This window comes from Chlorocebus sabaeus, chromosome 26, assembly GCF_047675955.1.
Source record: "Chlorocebus sabaeus isolate Y175 chromosome 26, mChlSab1.0.hap1, whole genome shotgun sequence".
Classification (NCBI taxonomy): domain Eukaryota; kingdom Metazoa; phylum Chordata; class Mammalia; order Primates; family Cercopithecidae; genus Chlorocebus; species Chlorocebus sabaeus.
The window spans coordinates 9,543,825-9,557,104 of NC_132929.1; the positions used below are offsets into that span (position 1 = coordinate 9,543,825).

The 13,280-nt window shown below is 42.4% G+C and overlaps 1 protein-coding gene across 4 annotated transcripts in view; it reads left to right on the forward strand.

Annotated features, from left to right (window-relative positions):
* The window catches only part of RYR3 (ryanodine receptor 3), a 551,601-nt gene that overhangs the window by 446,151 nt on the left and 92,170 nt on the right, over positions 1-13,280 (forward strand). For all 4 annotated transcript variants that reach the window (XM_073012013.1, XM_073012015.1, XM_073012014.1 and 1 more), the window contains exons 61-64: positions 5,745-5,794; positions 6,199-6,259; positions 9,094-9,332; positions 10,708-10,789. In XM_073012013.1, coding sequence (XP_072868114.1) covers positions 5,745-5,794; positions 6,199-6,259; positions 9,094-9,332; positions 10,708-10,789 — 432 coding nt within the window. The remainder of the gene's footprint in view (positions 1-5,744; positions 5,795-6,198; positions 6,260-9,093; positions 9,333-10,707; positions 10,790-13,280) is intronic.

Consider the following 13,280-nt stretch of genomic DNA (forward strand, 5'->3'; position numbering starts at 1 on the left):
AGGAACAGAACGGAGGCTTCAGAAATAACACCACACATCTACAACCATCTGATCTTTGACAAACCTGACAAAAACAAGCAATGGGGGAAGGATTCCCTATTTAAGAAATGGTGTTGAGAAAACTGGCTACCCATATGCGGAAAACTAAAAGTGGACCCCTTCCTTACACCTTATACAGAAATTAACTCAAAATGGATTAAAGACTTAAACATAAGACTTAAAACCATAAAAACCCTAGAAGAAAACCTAGGCAATAACATTCAGGACATAGGCATGGGCAAAGACTTCATGAGTAAAACACCGAAAGCAATGGCTACAATAGCCAAAATTGACAAATGGGGTCTAATTAAACCAAAGAACTTCTGCAGAGCAAAAGTAACTATCATCAGAGTGAACAGGCAACCTACAGAATGAGGAACATTTTTGCAATCTATTCATCTGACAAAGGGCTAATATCCAGAATCTACAAGGAACTTAAACAAATTTACAAGAAAAAAACAACCCCATCAAAAAGGGGATGAAGGGTATCAACAGACACTTTTCAAAAGAATACATTTAGGCAGCCAACAAACGTATGAAAAAAGCTCATCATCACTGATCATTAGAGGAATGGAAATCAAAGCCACAATGAGATACCATCTCATACCAGTTAGAATGGCAATAATTAAAAAGTCAGGAGGCCAGGCATGGTGGCTCATGCCTGTAATCCCAGCACTTTGTGGAGGCCAAGGCAGGCAGATCACGAGGGCAGGATTTTGAGACTATCCTGGCCAACATGGTAAAACCCCATCTCTACTAAAGATACAGAAAATTAGCCAGGCATGGTGGCACATGCCTGTAATCTCAGCTACTTGGGAGACTGAGGCAGGAAAATCGCTTGAACCCAGGAGGTGGAGGTTGCAGTGAGCCAAGATCGCACCATTGCACTCCAGCCTGAGTGACAGAGCGAGACTCCGTCAAAAAAAAAAAAAAAAAAAAAAAAGGAAACAACAGATGCTGGAGAGGATGTGGAGAAATAGGAACGCTTTTACACTGTTGGCGGGAGTGTAAATTAGTTCAACCATTGTGGAAGACAGTGTGGCAATTCCTTAAGGATCTAGAACCAGAAATACCATTTGACCCAGCAATCCCATTACTGGGTATATACCCAAAGGATTATAATCATTCTACTATAAAGACACATGCACACGTATGTTTATTGAGGCACTGTTCACAATAGTGAAGACTTGGAACCAACCAAAATGTCCATCAATGATAGACTAGATAAAGAAGATGTGGCACATACACACCATGGAATACTATGCAGCCATAAAAAGAATGAGTTCATGTTCTTTGCAGAGACATGGATGAAGCTGGAAACCATCATTCTCAGCAAACTGTCACAAGATCAGAAAACCAAACACCACATGTTCTCACTCATAAGTGGGAGTTGAACAATGAGAACACATGGACACAGGGAGGGGAACATCACACACCGGGGCCTGTCGGGGGTGGGAGGCAAGTGGAGGGATAGCGTTAGGAGAAATACCTAATGTAGATGACAGGTTGATGGGTGCAGCAAACCACCATGGCACGTGTATACCTATGTAACAAACCTGCATGTTCTGCACATGTAACCCAGAACTTAAAGTATAATTTTAAAAAAAAACAAAAAAACAACTGTCCTGAGACAACATTGAGAAGAAGGCAAAGATCATTCTGAAGTTTGGGAAAAGTGGACACGTAACATTGAGAATAAACAGCTGGACGCTGCTTTCAATCCCATGCTTATCAAACTCTATAAGATTAAAACTTTTAAAAAGACTCAGATCAGCTGGGCACAGTGGCTCATGCCTGTAATCCCAGCACTTTGGGAGGCCAAGGCAGGTGGATCACAAGATCAGGAGTTCGAGACCAGCCTGACCAACATGGTGAAACCCCATCTGTACTAAAAAATACAAAAATTAGCTTGGCGTGGTGCCGCATGCCTGTAATCCCAGCTAATCAGGAGTCTAAGGTAGGAGAATTGCTTGAACCTGGGAGACGGAGGTTGCAGCGAGCCAAGATCATGCCACTGCACTCTAGCCTGGGTGACAGAGCGAGACTTTGTCTCAAAAAAAAAAAAAAAAAAAAAAATCATACAAGTCCTGGTGTGGGTGAGATGAAATTTGTAGTCTAAAGCAACATAATTCAGTTTAAATTCCTAATAGGAAAAAAATTTTTTTCATCAAAAGCACCAGCCTTGCTACTCATTCCACTAGGCTAACATGTAGATACATTAACAGAAATAAGAAAAGAGGGCATCTGTCATGATTGGGCTAAAAGGTAGATTCTACTATGCCTCAGGTTCTCTCTGTATTTTATTAAAAAGACAGGAATGGACTAGACTTTTAAGTAGCAAAAAGCTAAGACCCTAATGAAAATAGTTAGGAGGCCAGGCACAGTGGCTCATGCCTGTAATCCCAGCACTATGGGAGGCCGAGGCAGGCGGATCACCTGAGGTCAGGAGTTTGAGACCAGCCTGGCCAACATGATAAAACCCCGTCTCTACTAAAAATACAAAAATTAGCCAGGCATGATGGCACACACCTCTAATCCCAACTACTCAGGAGGCTGAGGCAGGAGAATCACTTGAACCCGGGAGGCGGAGGTTGCGGTGAGCCGAGATGGCACCACTGCGCTCCAGCCTTGCCAATGGAGTGAGACTCCATCTCAAAAAAAAAAAAAAAAAAAAAAGAAAAAGAAAATAGTCTAAAGACGCTTTCCCTGGCATCCAGTGAACAGTGTACATTACAGGGCCCAGCCTTTAAATATCACCATCTTGGGGAGGATATTCAACTTCAAGATTTAGCTAACTTTTATGAAACACTTAGCATAACTGAACATTGAGTACAGTTTTTCATATAAGAGTTATTGCTCATTTGTATAAAACTCATTGTGAAATGTCACGATGTTTGAAATGCTGAGACCTGCCTGTGTAGTATGATCTCCATTTTCCAGATGAAGAAATTGAAGTTCAGTTGCGTTCACTCCACTGTCCACAGTGACTCTTCTAAGTTAGGACAAGAATAAAAATGCATTCCTGGCCGGGCGCGGTGGCTCATGCTTATAATCCCGGCATCTGGGGAGGCTGAGGCGGGTGGATCACTTGAGGTCAGGAGTTTGAGACTAGCCTGGCCAACATGGCAAAACCCCATCGCTACTAAAAATACAAAAAAATTAGCTGGGCGTGATGGCATGCACCTCTAGTCCCAACCACTCTGGGGGCTGAGGCAGGAGAATCGCTTGAACCCAGTAGGCGGAGGTTGCAGTGAGCTGAGATGGCGCCATTGTACTCCAGCCCGGCCAACAGATGAGTCTCCATCTCAAAAAAAAAAAAAAAAAAAAAAAAAAAAAAAAAAAAAAAGGAAAACCAGTCCTCTCTGTCACATCGAGTATGATTTATTCTACACCATAATTACTTACTCGAAGACAGGAGAAGCCCCATGCTGTCAAAACGAGATACTCTTAAAATCAGGTGCTGACCAAAGATGGCCTCCTAAACATTTGCAGGATGCAGCAGTGTATGTTGTAAGAAGCTAGGGAAACAGTGGGTAAAGTGAGATATTCAGATAATCCAACAGAGGGCAGGTGTGTCTGTTTACCTGTTTTTCTTAGATTATTAATTCATGGAAATGTAACATTTGTTCAACCAGGCACCATTGGTCACGGCTGGAATACAACTTGGAGCTGATCAGCCTTGCAAATAGCTCTCAAATCCATCAGTGGGCTTTCTGCCCTCCCACAGAAGCAGTCGTGTTTGCACTGAATGTGTCTGCATTGCCAGACTCCTCTTTGCAGCCTTCATCCTTGCCCCACCTCTTCTGCATCTGCAGCCCTTTGCCCATGGGTCTCAGACTCTCCCTGAGATTCCTTTCACTCATTGTCTTCAAACTCTGAGATGGAGGAGGGGCTCTTGGGGACTCCGGCCCCTCATAACTCTGGGCTAAGGACAGTGCTTCCAGTTAAATCCCGGGATCCATAGGCAACAAGCAGTAGCCTTTGGAAATTTCAGATCCAGGCCTTGGCATGCCTGAGAAAGCACTTCTGACAATGAAGTTAGCTTTGTTAGTATCAAGATCAAACAACTCAAATATCTGCCTTTGTTAGAAAAACATTGTTTTGTGTTTATACAGAACATGTGTCCACTTGAAGCATTTTCACCAGATATAACTGAGTTTACCTGCCCCTTATTCTGAAACTCAAGTCCTGTGATGACTCTCTACAGTGAGAAAGTCAGCACACAAAACAGTTAAGGGGCTTCCCCAAAACAGCCCAGCTAATCACAGAGCTACAGAGCCCACATTCCACAGGGTTAGCCCCTTGCCCCAGCTCCACAAGTTTGTATCAAACAAACTCTGAAAAAAACACCACGTCTCTGAAAAAAACACCATGGGAAAAGCAAAAGAGCAGCCCGTATTTCATTTCACCCTAGATGGCTGCCAAATTTCTGGTAACTTATCGTGTGTTCTCTTAAGCTATAGGCCAGGGATTCCCAACTCTTCCACTGCAAAACCAAGTAACTAGCCATGGGAACTTTTGTTGTGATTTTCCGGTAGACAGCCCAGACAGACTCAGGGCATTTATTGAAAACCATTCAGAGGTGAGCAGGTTTTCATCCCTATCAACTCTCAGGATGCATTCCTTCCCCATTTGAGTTTTCCTGTGGAGCTTCTTACCCCATTCTTACGCTGAATGGGGTAAGAAGCTCCGTGACAAGTTATGAATCAGAAACTGGGAATGTGTCACCAGGGGACCCCATGGCCTAGACAGGTGGCTTTTCTCCCTTTCTCTTTTTTCCCTCGTTCTATTCCACTGCTTTCTGAAGCAACTGCAAAGTTCTTGTCGAGCCATGCCAGTGTCAGTAATGTCAGTTCTGAGCAATCTCTTCCCAAGAGCTTCAGCAACAGAGGTCAAAGGATGGCCACAGTGCCCCTAGATGAGGTCCATTAGCAGCATGTTCAGAAACAGTGACGGGCTCCTTTCTAACATCACAAGGCCCTCGTTAGGCACTGTGGAAAGTCAAACAATGAGGCACAGCTGAACCTTCAGCTGGTCCATGTGCAAAATATGGGTGAAAGCATGAAGGAGAGTCAAAGAACACAAAAATATACAGCATGGCTTTCCTAGTTTCCAAGGGCCCAGTTAGAACAGTGACCTGATCAGGCCTGGAGACTAACTGGAGATAATAGAGAATACACAGTTCTTAAAATGTTTTTGTTTAACACAATCTCACCTTGTACCTAAACCGTTAACACTTTCCAATCCCAACTTTCTGCCAACCTCCCAACTAAAACTTCACACCCTCAATGGAAGGCTACAAAATGGTTTGCAACCCATTGCAACAAGGAGAACGTCATGCCTTTTTCCAGAGTCCTCATTTATCCCTGAATGTCATACAAATAAACGTTTCAATACTTGGTTCTCTATAGCAAAGGATACTTTGCACTGTGTCACTGCAAAATACTATAAATGTTTTGGAGGGATTGTGTTTCATAAAGATGGAGCTGCCTGCAAAGTACTTTTCATGATTCTCCAAGGCAGTGTGAGCCACACATGTTCCTGAGTGTGGACCAGAGGATTCTTTGCTAGGAACATAGTGCATCTTCCTAGAATGCCATTCTGCGCTCTTTGTTTCACGGTGTGAGGGCCATTGGGGTGGGGGATACAAAGTATGAGTCCTTTCATCTCTGTGACTTTCTGAATTGCTTTCTTTTCTGCTTCAGCCTGTTCTGCAAACTTGCTGCTCTTGTTAGACACAGAATTTCTCTCTTTGGTAAGTGAAGTGTTGCTAAAGGCATCCCTCCTCCCTGTAATCATCCTGAACTTGTACTTTGCCTTTATTTGTGTCTTCCTCAGGCCACCCAGGCCTTGGGACTAAGGTGTCGCCTAAATTTGCCATAGAAAATTGGTCTGAAGCATGATAAATGACCTCTTTACCCTTTTAACTGCTCAGATTTTCCACACCAGTGAAAATGTTCATCTCTGCCTCTGACATCCATCATAAAGCAAAGGCTGTGTCAGGCTAGAAATGAATGCATTGTCTCTGAGCACAGGCCCGGCACTCTATGTGTTGGTAGTTAATGATGCTGGGCTGTGGTTTGTGCATATGGAGAAGACTGCATTTGAAAGACAGGCCAAGTGGTTTGGGGGAATCACGGACGATGTTTTTTATTCTAGGTAGTGATTCTACTACAATGGTGAGCTGTCTTCACATCTTAGCTCAGACACTTGACACAAGGTAAGTCTGCCCAGTTTTTCCCAATAGTTTCTCATGACTTCCTCTCTGACCCTGTCATCTCACTAATTATACTGAAGAGAAGACAGATCACTGCTGCCAGGGTTTGGGAAGAGAGAGGAGACAAGGCAAAGACCCTAGAAGTTAGCACTCTCTATTTCACAGTTCACATGAGAGTCACTGCCATGGCAGAGACGGAATGCTAAGGCCTGATCAATTCTTGTCTTTCCTTCCTAAGAAGTTCATCTTTCAGAAGATAAAATATATAATGTGGCAAAGCCCACTGGTGGGTGGTGAATCTACAAATGTTGTGGGAAAGATGAACAACAGCACTCTGAATTCAAAATGGCCAAGGAAGGAAATGCACAGAGAACTGACTTCAAAAGAATCAGAGACAAAGATGATCCCATGGCCTAGGGATTCGGGAAGAAGTGTTAAAAAATAATACGTAAGTTCTGGTAATAACACAAATGATGAGATTGAAAAAGAGACACAGGCCGGGCGTGGTAGCTCACGCCTGTAATCCCAGCACTTTGGGAGGCTGAGGCAGGCAGATCACTTGAGCTCAACAGTTCAAGACCAGCCTAAGCAACATGGTGAAACATCTTATCTACAGAAAATACGAAAATTAGCTAGGCATGGTGGTGCATGCCTGTAGTCCCAGCTACTTGGGTGGCTGAGGTGGGAGGATGGCTTGAGTCCAGGAGGTATAGGTTGCAGTGAGCTGAGATAGTGCCACTACACTCCAGCCTAGATGACAGAGCCAGACCCTGTCTGGAAAAAAAAAAAAAAAAAAAAAAAAAAAAAAAAAAAAAAAAAGCAGCAGTGGAAAGAACTGACAAGGAGCTTTCTTTAACGTGTCCGTTAAGAAGGGACCTTGTTAGAGTTGGGCACCATAGTTCCTGCCTGTAATCGAAGCTACTCAGGAGGCTAAAGTGGGAGGATTGCTTGAACCTAGGAGTTCAAGACCAGCCTGAAGAATGTAGCGAGACCTCAGGAAGGAAGGAAGGAAGGGAGGGAGGGAGGGAGGGAGGAAGGAGAGAGACAAGAAAAGAAAGAAATGTTTTTATCAAAGTTGGGACAAGAGCACACCTCCTAAGACCCAATGCAAAAGAGGTTACCAGCCTAGAAGAGTGGGACACTAAAAGAGTGTCCCAAAGATGAAAATCCTTGATGAACTGAGAATGGCTATGAAAAAGGAGGGGAGTAAGGACTATGAAAGGGATGAGAAATCTTTACTGTAAGAAACTTGGGAAAAGTCTTGAGAGAGTCCAGTTTTTGTTTGTTTGTTTTGTTTTGTTTTAAATGACGATCAGTTGCAGGTTGGTGTGTTGAGTAATTATTCCTAACAAAACCTGGGACTAGAAAGTTAGGAAGGGCCAGATGCAGTGGCACACGCCTGTAATCCCAGCACTTTGGGAGGCAGAGGTGGGGGGATCGCTTGAGGCCAGGAGTTAAAGACCAGTCTGGGCAACATAGACCCCCATCTCTACAAAAAATTTTAAAAATTAGCCAGCCATGGTGGCACATGCCTGTGATCCCAGCTACTCGGGAGGCTGAGGTGAGAGGATCGCTGAGCATGGCAGTCTCCCATGAGAGGTCACTGCACCCCAGCCTGTGCAACAGAGTGAGACCCCATCTCAAAAAAAAAAAGGAAGATAGCTCATGAATACTTATAGGGTAAGAACAAACCTCACTGACTTAAATTTCTTTGTTTTTATTGTCTTGGATGAGTTGAATGATTATCAGGAGAATGATGTTGATAAAAAGCATCTGTCTTTGAACCAAGTCTTTCATAATCTTCTGAATAAGATACAGAAATATAAAACTTATAGATGACTTGTAAGCTTTGTTCCAATTCTGAGTTTTATGAAATACTGTAGTTTTGAGGGAAGGCTTCACATGTCCAGATCTGATCTTTATCCCTGTAGATCACATTTCAATGTTTTGTTTCGTGTTTTCCAGAAGTGTGATTAAGCTGTTTATTTTAAAAGGGCTAGGTGTCTCTTTTCTCTTTCCTCATCTAATCTAGGGCATTTCCTGCAAACTAACAGAAGTCTAAGCTTCTGTTGACTTATTTCCTTGCTCTTTTTCTCTAAGAGGTCTTGCATCAGAAGAGTTTATGTTTCTAGCTAGCCTTTATAAAAGTTGTTTAGCCAGGCTGGGTGCGGTGACTCACGCCTGTAATCCCAGCACTTTGGGAGGCCAAGCCGGGCGGATCACCAGGTCAAGAGATGGAGACCTTCCTGGCCAACATGGTGAAACCCTATCTCTACTAAAAATACAAAAATTAACCGGGTGCGGTGGCGGGCACCTGTAATCCCGCTACTCAGGAGGCTGAGGCAGAACAATTACTGGAACCCGGGAGGTGGAGGTTGCAGTGAGCCAAGATCACACCACTGCACTCCAGCATGGTGACAGGGTAAAACTCGATGTCTCAAAAAAAAAAAAAAAAAAAGTTGTTTATCTCACAACTTTTCTTAAAGCTCATTTCCTTGTTCTTTTAACTAGATATTTACAGAAGACTTTAGCCAGTTGCAACTTACTATAGATAATAGCAGGTGGCCAATATTGGCTTCATTCTAGATTGTTCTCTGCATTTCCTAAAGAGGTGAGCAATATTTTCCTCAGATTGTCCAGTGGCTGGCCCCTCTGGGATTGTGTGATTCAGGTTTCTTCGTGGATGTTAACTGCTATCTCCCTTTCTCCTGGCACAGTGTCATTGAGTGACAGGAGTGGCAAATGTCTGCCCAGGTGACACTGCTAGCCAGTTTCAAGAAGAGGATTGGCCAAAAGTACAGATTATCCTTCTAGACTTGAACATTGTTTGCTTGCAGGACTGTCATGAAGTCAGGCTCAGAGCTGGTGAAGGCTGGGTTACGAGCATTCTTTGAAAATGCTGCAGAAGACTTGGAGAAGACTTCAGAAAACCTGAAACTTGGGAAGTTCACCCATTCCCGAACGCAGATTAAAGGCGTTTCTCAGAATATTAACTATACTACAGTGGCTCTGCTCCCCATCCTGACGTCCATCTTTGAGCACGTCGCTCAGCATCAGTTTGGAATGGATCTACTTTGTGAGTTCTACTAGTGTTTGTCATGGATTTATGTGTGCATGGCCCCAGATAGGAGGTGCAGGGCCCATTACTTATGTTGACCTTGAGGGCAGAGCAGAGAGAGAATTATTCCTTGACTTTTCCTTCTTAGATTAAAAAAAAAGGGGGGGGAGTAGTAATATACTCTTGGAATGGAAAGAAATTCCCTAACTTGAATATATAATATTTATCTTTTTCCACTTTTGTTCTGGACCAGAATTTCCCATCTGCTAGTCTAGCTCTCAGCTATCGTACTCCCGCTTCATTTGAAAGGTTATCTGAGTAATACAGTGGGAGATACAGATTTGCTCCTGGGTTTTTGAGACATCATTTATCTTATTAAGAAGCCTTAATTTATTCATTGGATACCAGGAGCAAAGGAAAACTGCTAACATTTCATTATCTGAGCTTTCAGAAGACTAAAGTTGGTTGGTTTTATTTTAGTTTGCATTAACACCATGTTTAGTGCCACCATTTCCAGCCCTCTGTGCAGATAATCTGACACCAAACTTCAGTTTTACACTTTAAATGTTGGAACATGATTTAATTTGACCAGTTGTTGATAGCTAAGACTATGTCTTTCATATCCTTGAACAACTGAAAATCAATGATTTCTGTTGTGTGGGGGCTGGGAGAACACCCAAACTCATTATTTTGTGTCATAGAAACAATGCGATTCCTTGGCTGGAAAATAAAACATTAAATTATTTCTGAAAGTAGTCCCAGCCTTGGTATGAGCTCCAGACATGGCTAGGGATGTTTAGCCTGCAGATTCACAAGCAAAACATGCCCATCCCCTAGGAAACATGATAAAAATCATGCTATTGAATTGCCTTTTGCAGAACACCCAGCAGAGAACTTGGGATAGGCAGACATGAGGGATTTTGCTCTGTCTCTAAGGAAAGTCTAGCAGTTCGACGTATCTTCCTGGGAAATGAGCAAAAGACTCATACAAGCTTCAGATTTTCTGCATTATTCCTTCCCAAGGAAGGAAGTATTGCACTAGGATAAAATTTGGCTAAAATGTCTGTCTCTATTGGGAACAAACCAAATCGCATTATGGAAGGACCCATTGGTCACGTGATTCCTTCCCCTGCGAGGCAATGTGATCTTCATGGTAAGCCCCACAGAGGAACTGGCATTGCTCGGTGGAGGATTTTTCCTATCTTTTTTTTTTTTTTTTTCCCAGTCCAGCAATTAGCAAACTGGCGTCTGGGTAGAAAAGGGATATGTTTGTTGAGAGAGAGAGAGAGGTTTTACTCTTGACTGATGCTCATGCATTTTTTTTTTTCCTCTTCATGGATCCTTTCTGTGTTTAGGATTGATGCAAATCAACGACATTTCTTCTTTGTTTCAGTGGGTGCTGTGCAGATTTCCTGCTACCACATACTGTGCAGCCTCTACTCCCTTGGGACAGGAAAGAACATTTATGTTGAAAGGTAATTAGTGAACGAAGAGGCTAACACTTTCAGGCGTAGCAAAATGTTACTTACAGTTTTTTAAACACTTCATGGTATCATTTCAATGCAGCAAAACCAAAATGCTCACGGTTATAGAGTGGTGGTTTTGAGATTCTTACGGCAATATAAAGAAGTGCAATGATGAGGCTATTGAGATTTATGACTTCTGTGGAGATAGCTGGTGAATGTATGTGGCTGGAGAAACAATATAGCCAAGCTAAATCATGTGCTTGTAACCAAACTGTGTTGGAGATATGTCTGTGTCTTCAGAATCACAGCTTCTAAATAGCTTTCAGAGTGTCTGAGGTTAAAGTTTGCTGAGAAGCTCAAGGGACATGGGGCAGGTGCTTTAGTGTTTAATGAGTTTCTGTGTGCTACAACCCTGGACCTTTACTGGTCTTAGCTGTCAGATTTGCTATAGTTTTCAACAAGTGCACACTTTGGTATTAGCAATGCTAGTCAATCCTCTTGAGTCTAAGCAAGCTGATTGCAGAAGTGTGTGGGTTCCAGTTGGCCTCTCTAATCTGCCTGTCGCAGCAGAGGCCCTCGGTGACCCCTTGCTTTTCAGCATCAAATACTTTGTGTTCTGTTGTTCTGTTTAATCCATGGGGAAGATTGGAAGGATAAACAGTATTAACAGAACTCTGGATCTTACTCTTATCCTTGGAAGATTTTTGTTTTCTTTCTTGCCTTTTCAAACAAGCAAACTGGAAATAATTGAATCTGTGCTTACAATGACTTAATCTAAAATCCTTCGGTATCTATTTTCTATGATGCTTTTATCAAACAAATCAGCGGTGAACCCTTGTCTCATGTCAAAACTTATATTTATTCAAATTGCAATTTCTCAATAAAACCAAAAATGAAATAAAAGCCTTCAGCCCCTTCAAGAACTAAGGAACTACTGACTTGAAGTCATGTACTAGAAACCAAAAACTGTTGTAGAAATGTCTGTTTCTTCATAATCACAGCTTCTAAATAGCTTCCAGAATACAAGAAATTAGTTGAGGAACTAATGACTACATTTGTTTTTATTATGATTTTAAGTCTTTAACAGTTGTCAGGTTTTCTTTACTGTTTTACATAAAATATAGATAAATCTTTTGTAATTTAGGATAGGAACTGGGCAGACAAAGTTTTATCCATATTTTATACCAAATCACAGAAAAATCAACAAAAAATTTCCTATTAATGCCAAATTCCACTTAAGGCAGATGTTTTTAGTTTATTTCTCCCACTGAGCATTTGTAAATATGTCCTCAGTATCTTTCTCATTCTCTCGTTATATGTATACATTCACTCGTATGTCTGCATGGTTCTTTGTACAAGTTTTCATAAAGCCTATGCATTCTTCTCTTGGAAAAAAAAGTCAAAGAAAAGTCAACTCTGATATGTCAGACCAGAAAAAGACTGCTTTCCATGTGACTTTCTCTCCTTCATTCATGCATTCATTCCAGGTTGATTGTGTAGCTGCAGCACCGTGAAAATTCTGTCTGTGCTTCGTACTCCCTGTTGGTAGAAGTCAAGGCTTGGAGAAGTCCCTAGGTTAAGGCTGTCCCTATTGCTTTTTTCTGTATTTTTTTTTCCTAAATATTTTTTCCCCAAACTATGTTTCTCATCTGTTTGTTGGTTATTAGGTGCCCTGCCAGTTCTCAAGAGTGGAGAGGATGTGTGTGCTTGTGTGTTTTAAAATGGAGGAGAATGAACAGGAAGAAACAGCAGGCAGCTTCACCTCTGAGAAGCTGGCTCAGGACTAACTCTTTCTCCCTAAATCAGCCGTGTGTTTAGCCCCCTAGCAATGTACCAACGCTCAGCCTCTGATGTTCTCCTCCAACTAAAGTAAGCAACTGGCCCAGGTGAGAGGCTGGTGAAACTCAGTGCATCCTAGAGTCATAGGACTTGTGTTTGGTGATTTAACGTAACTGTATCCCCTACTTAGAGAACTCAAGTCAGTGGCCACAAAATGGGCTATTTCTCTCACTCTTTCGCTTCTCCTGACCTCCAGGGTTTCTCTAGGCTAGGAGTCCAGGTCATGAGAATGGCAGGATGGCATGTATACTTTTCCCTACTCTGTTCCCATCTGCTAGTCTGTAATATGGAACATGGCCCCACACACATGCTGTCCGCCAGGTCTCCCGTGGCCTGCTCACACCCTTCATCCTCATTGTTTCAGGCAAAACCTTTTCTTTTGGCCCCCTTAAAGCCCCTGTATTTACTTGCAAAGATTTCTATGTCCTCTTCCAGGTCTGAAAAGTGTGTTTCCATTTCGGTGTCCTTACTTGATTTGGTTCATATTTTATGGGTTCAGAGTTAACGTACATTTTCCAGTTTTAGCATAGATCAAGATGTCTTCCTAGTTTCTTTTCCTCATTTCTTGTGGGTTTCACAGAGCAAAGTACAATGAACCCAGCATTTCTCTATCACCTTTTGCTGACATCTCCTAGACTGATGAACGTATGTAAGGGAATCA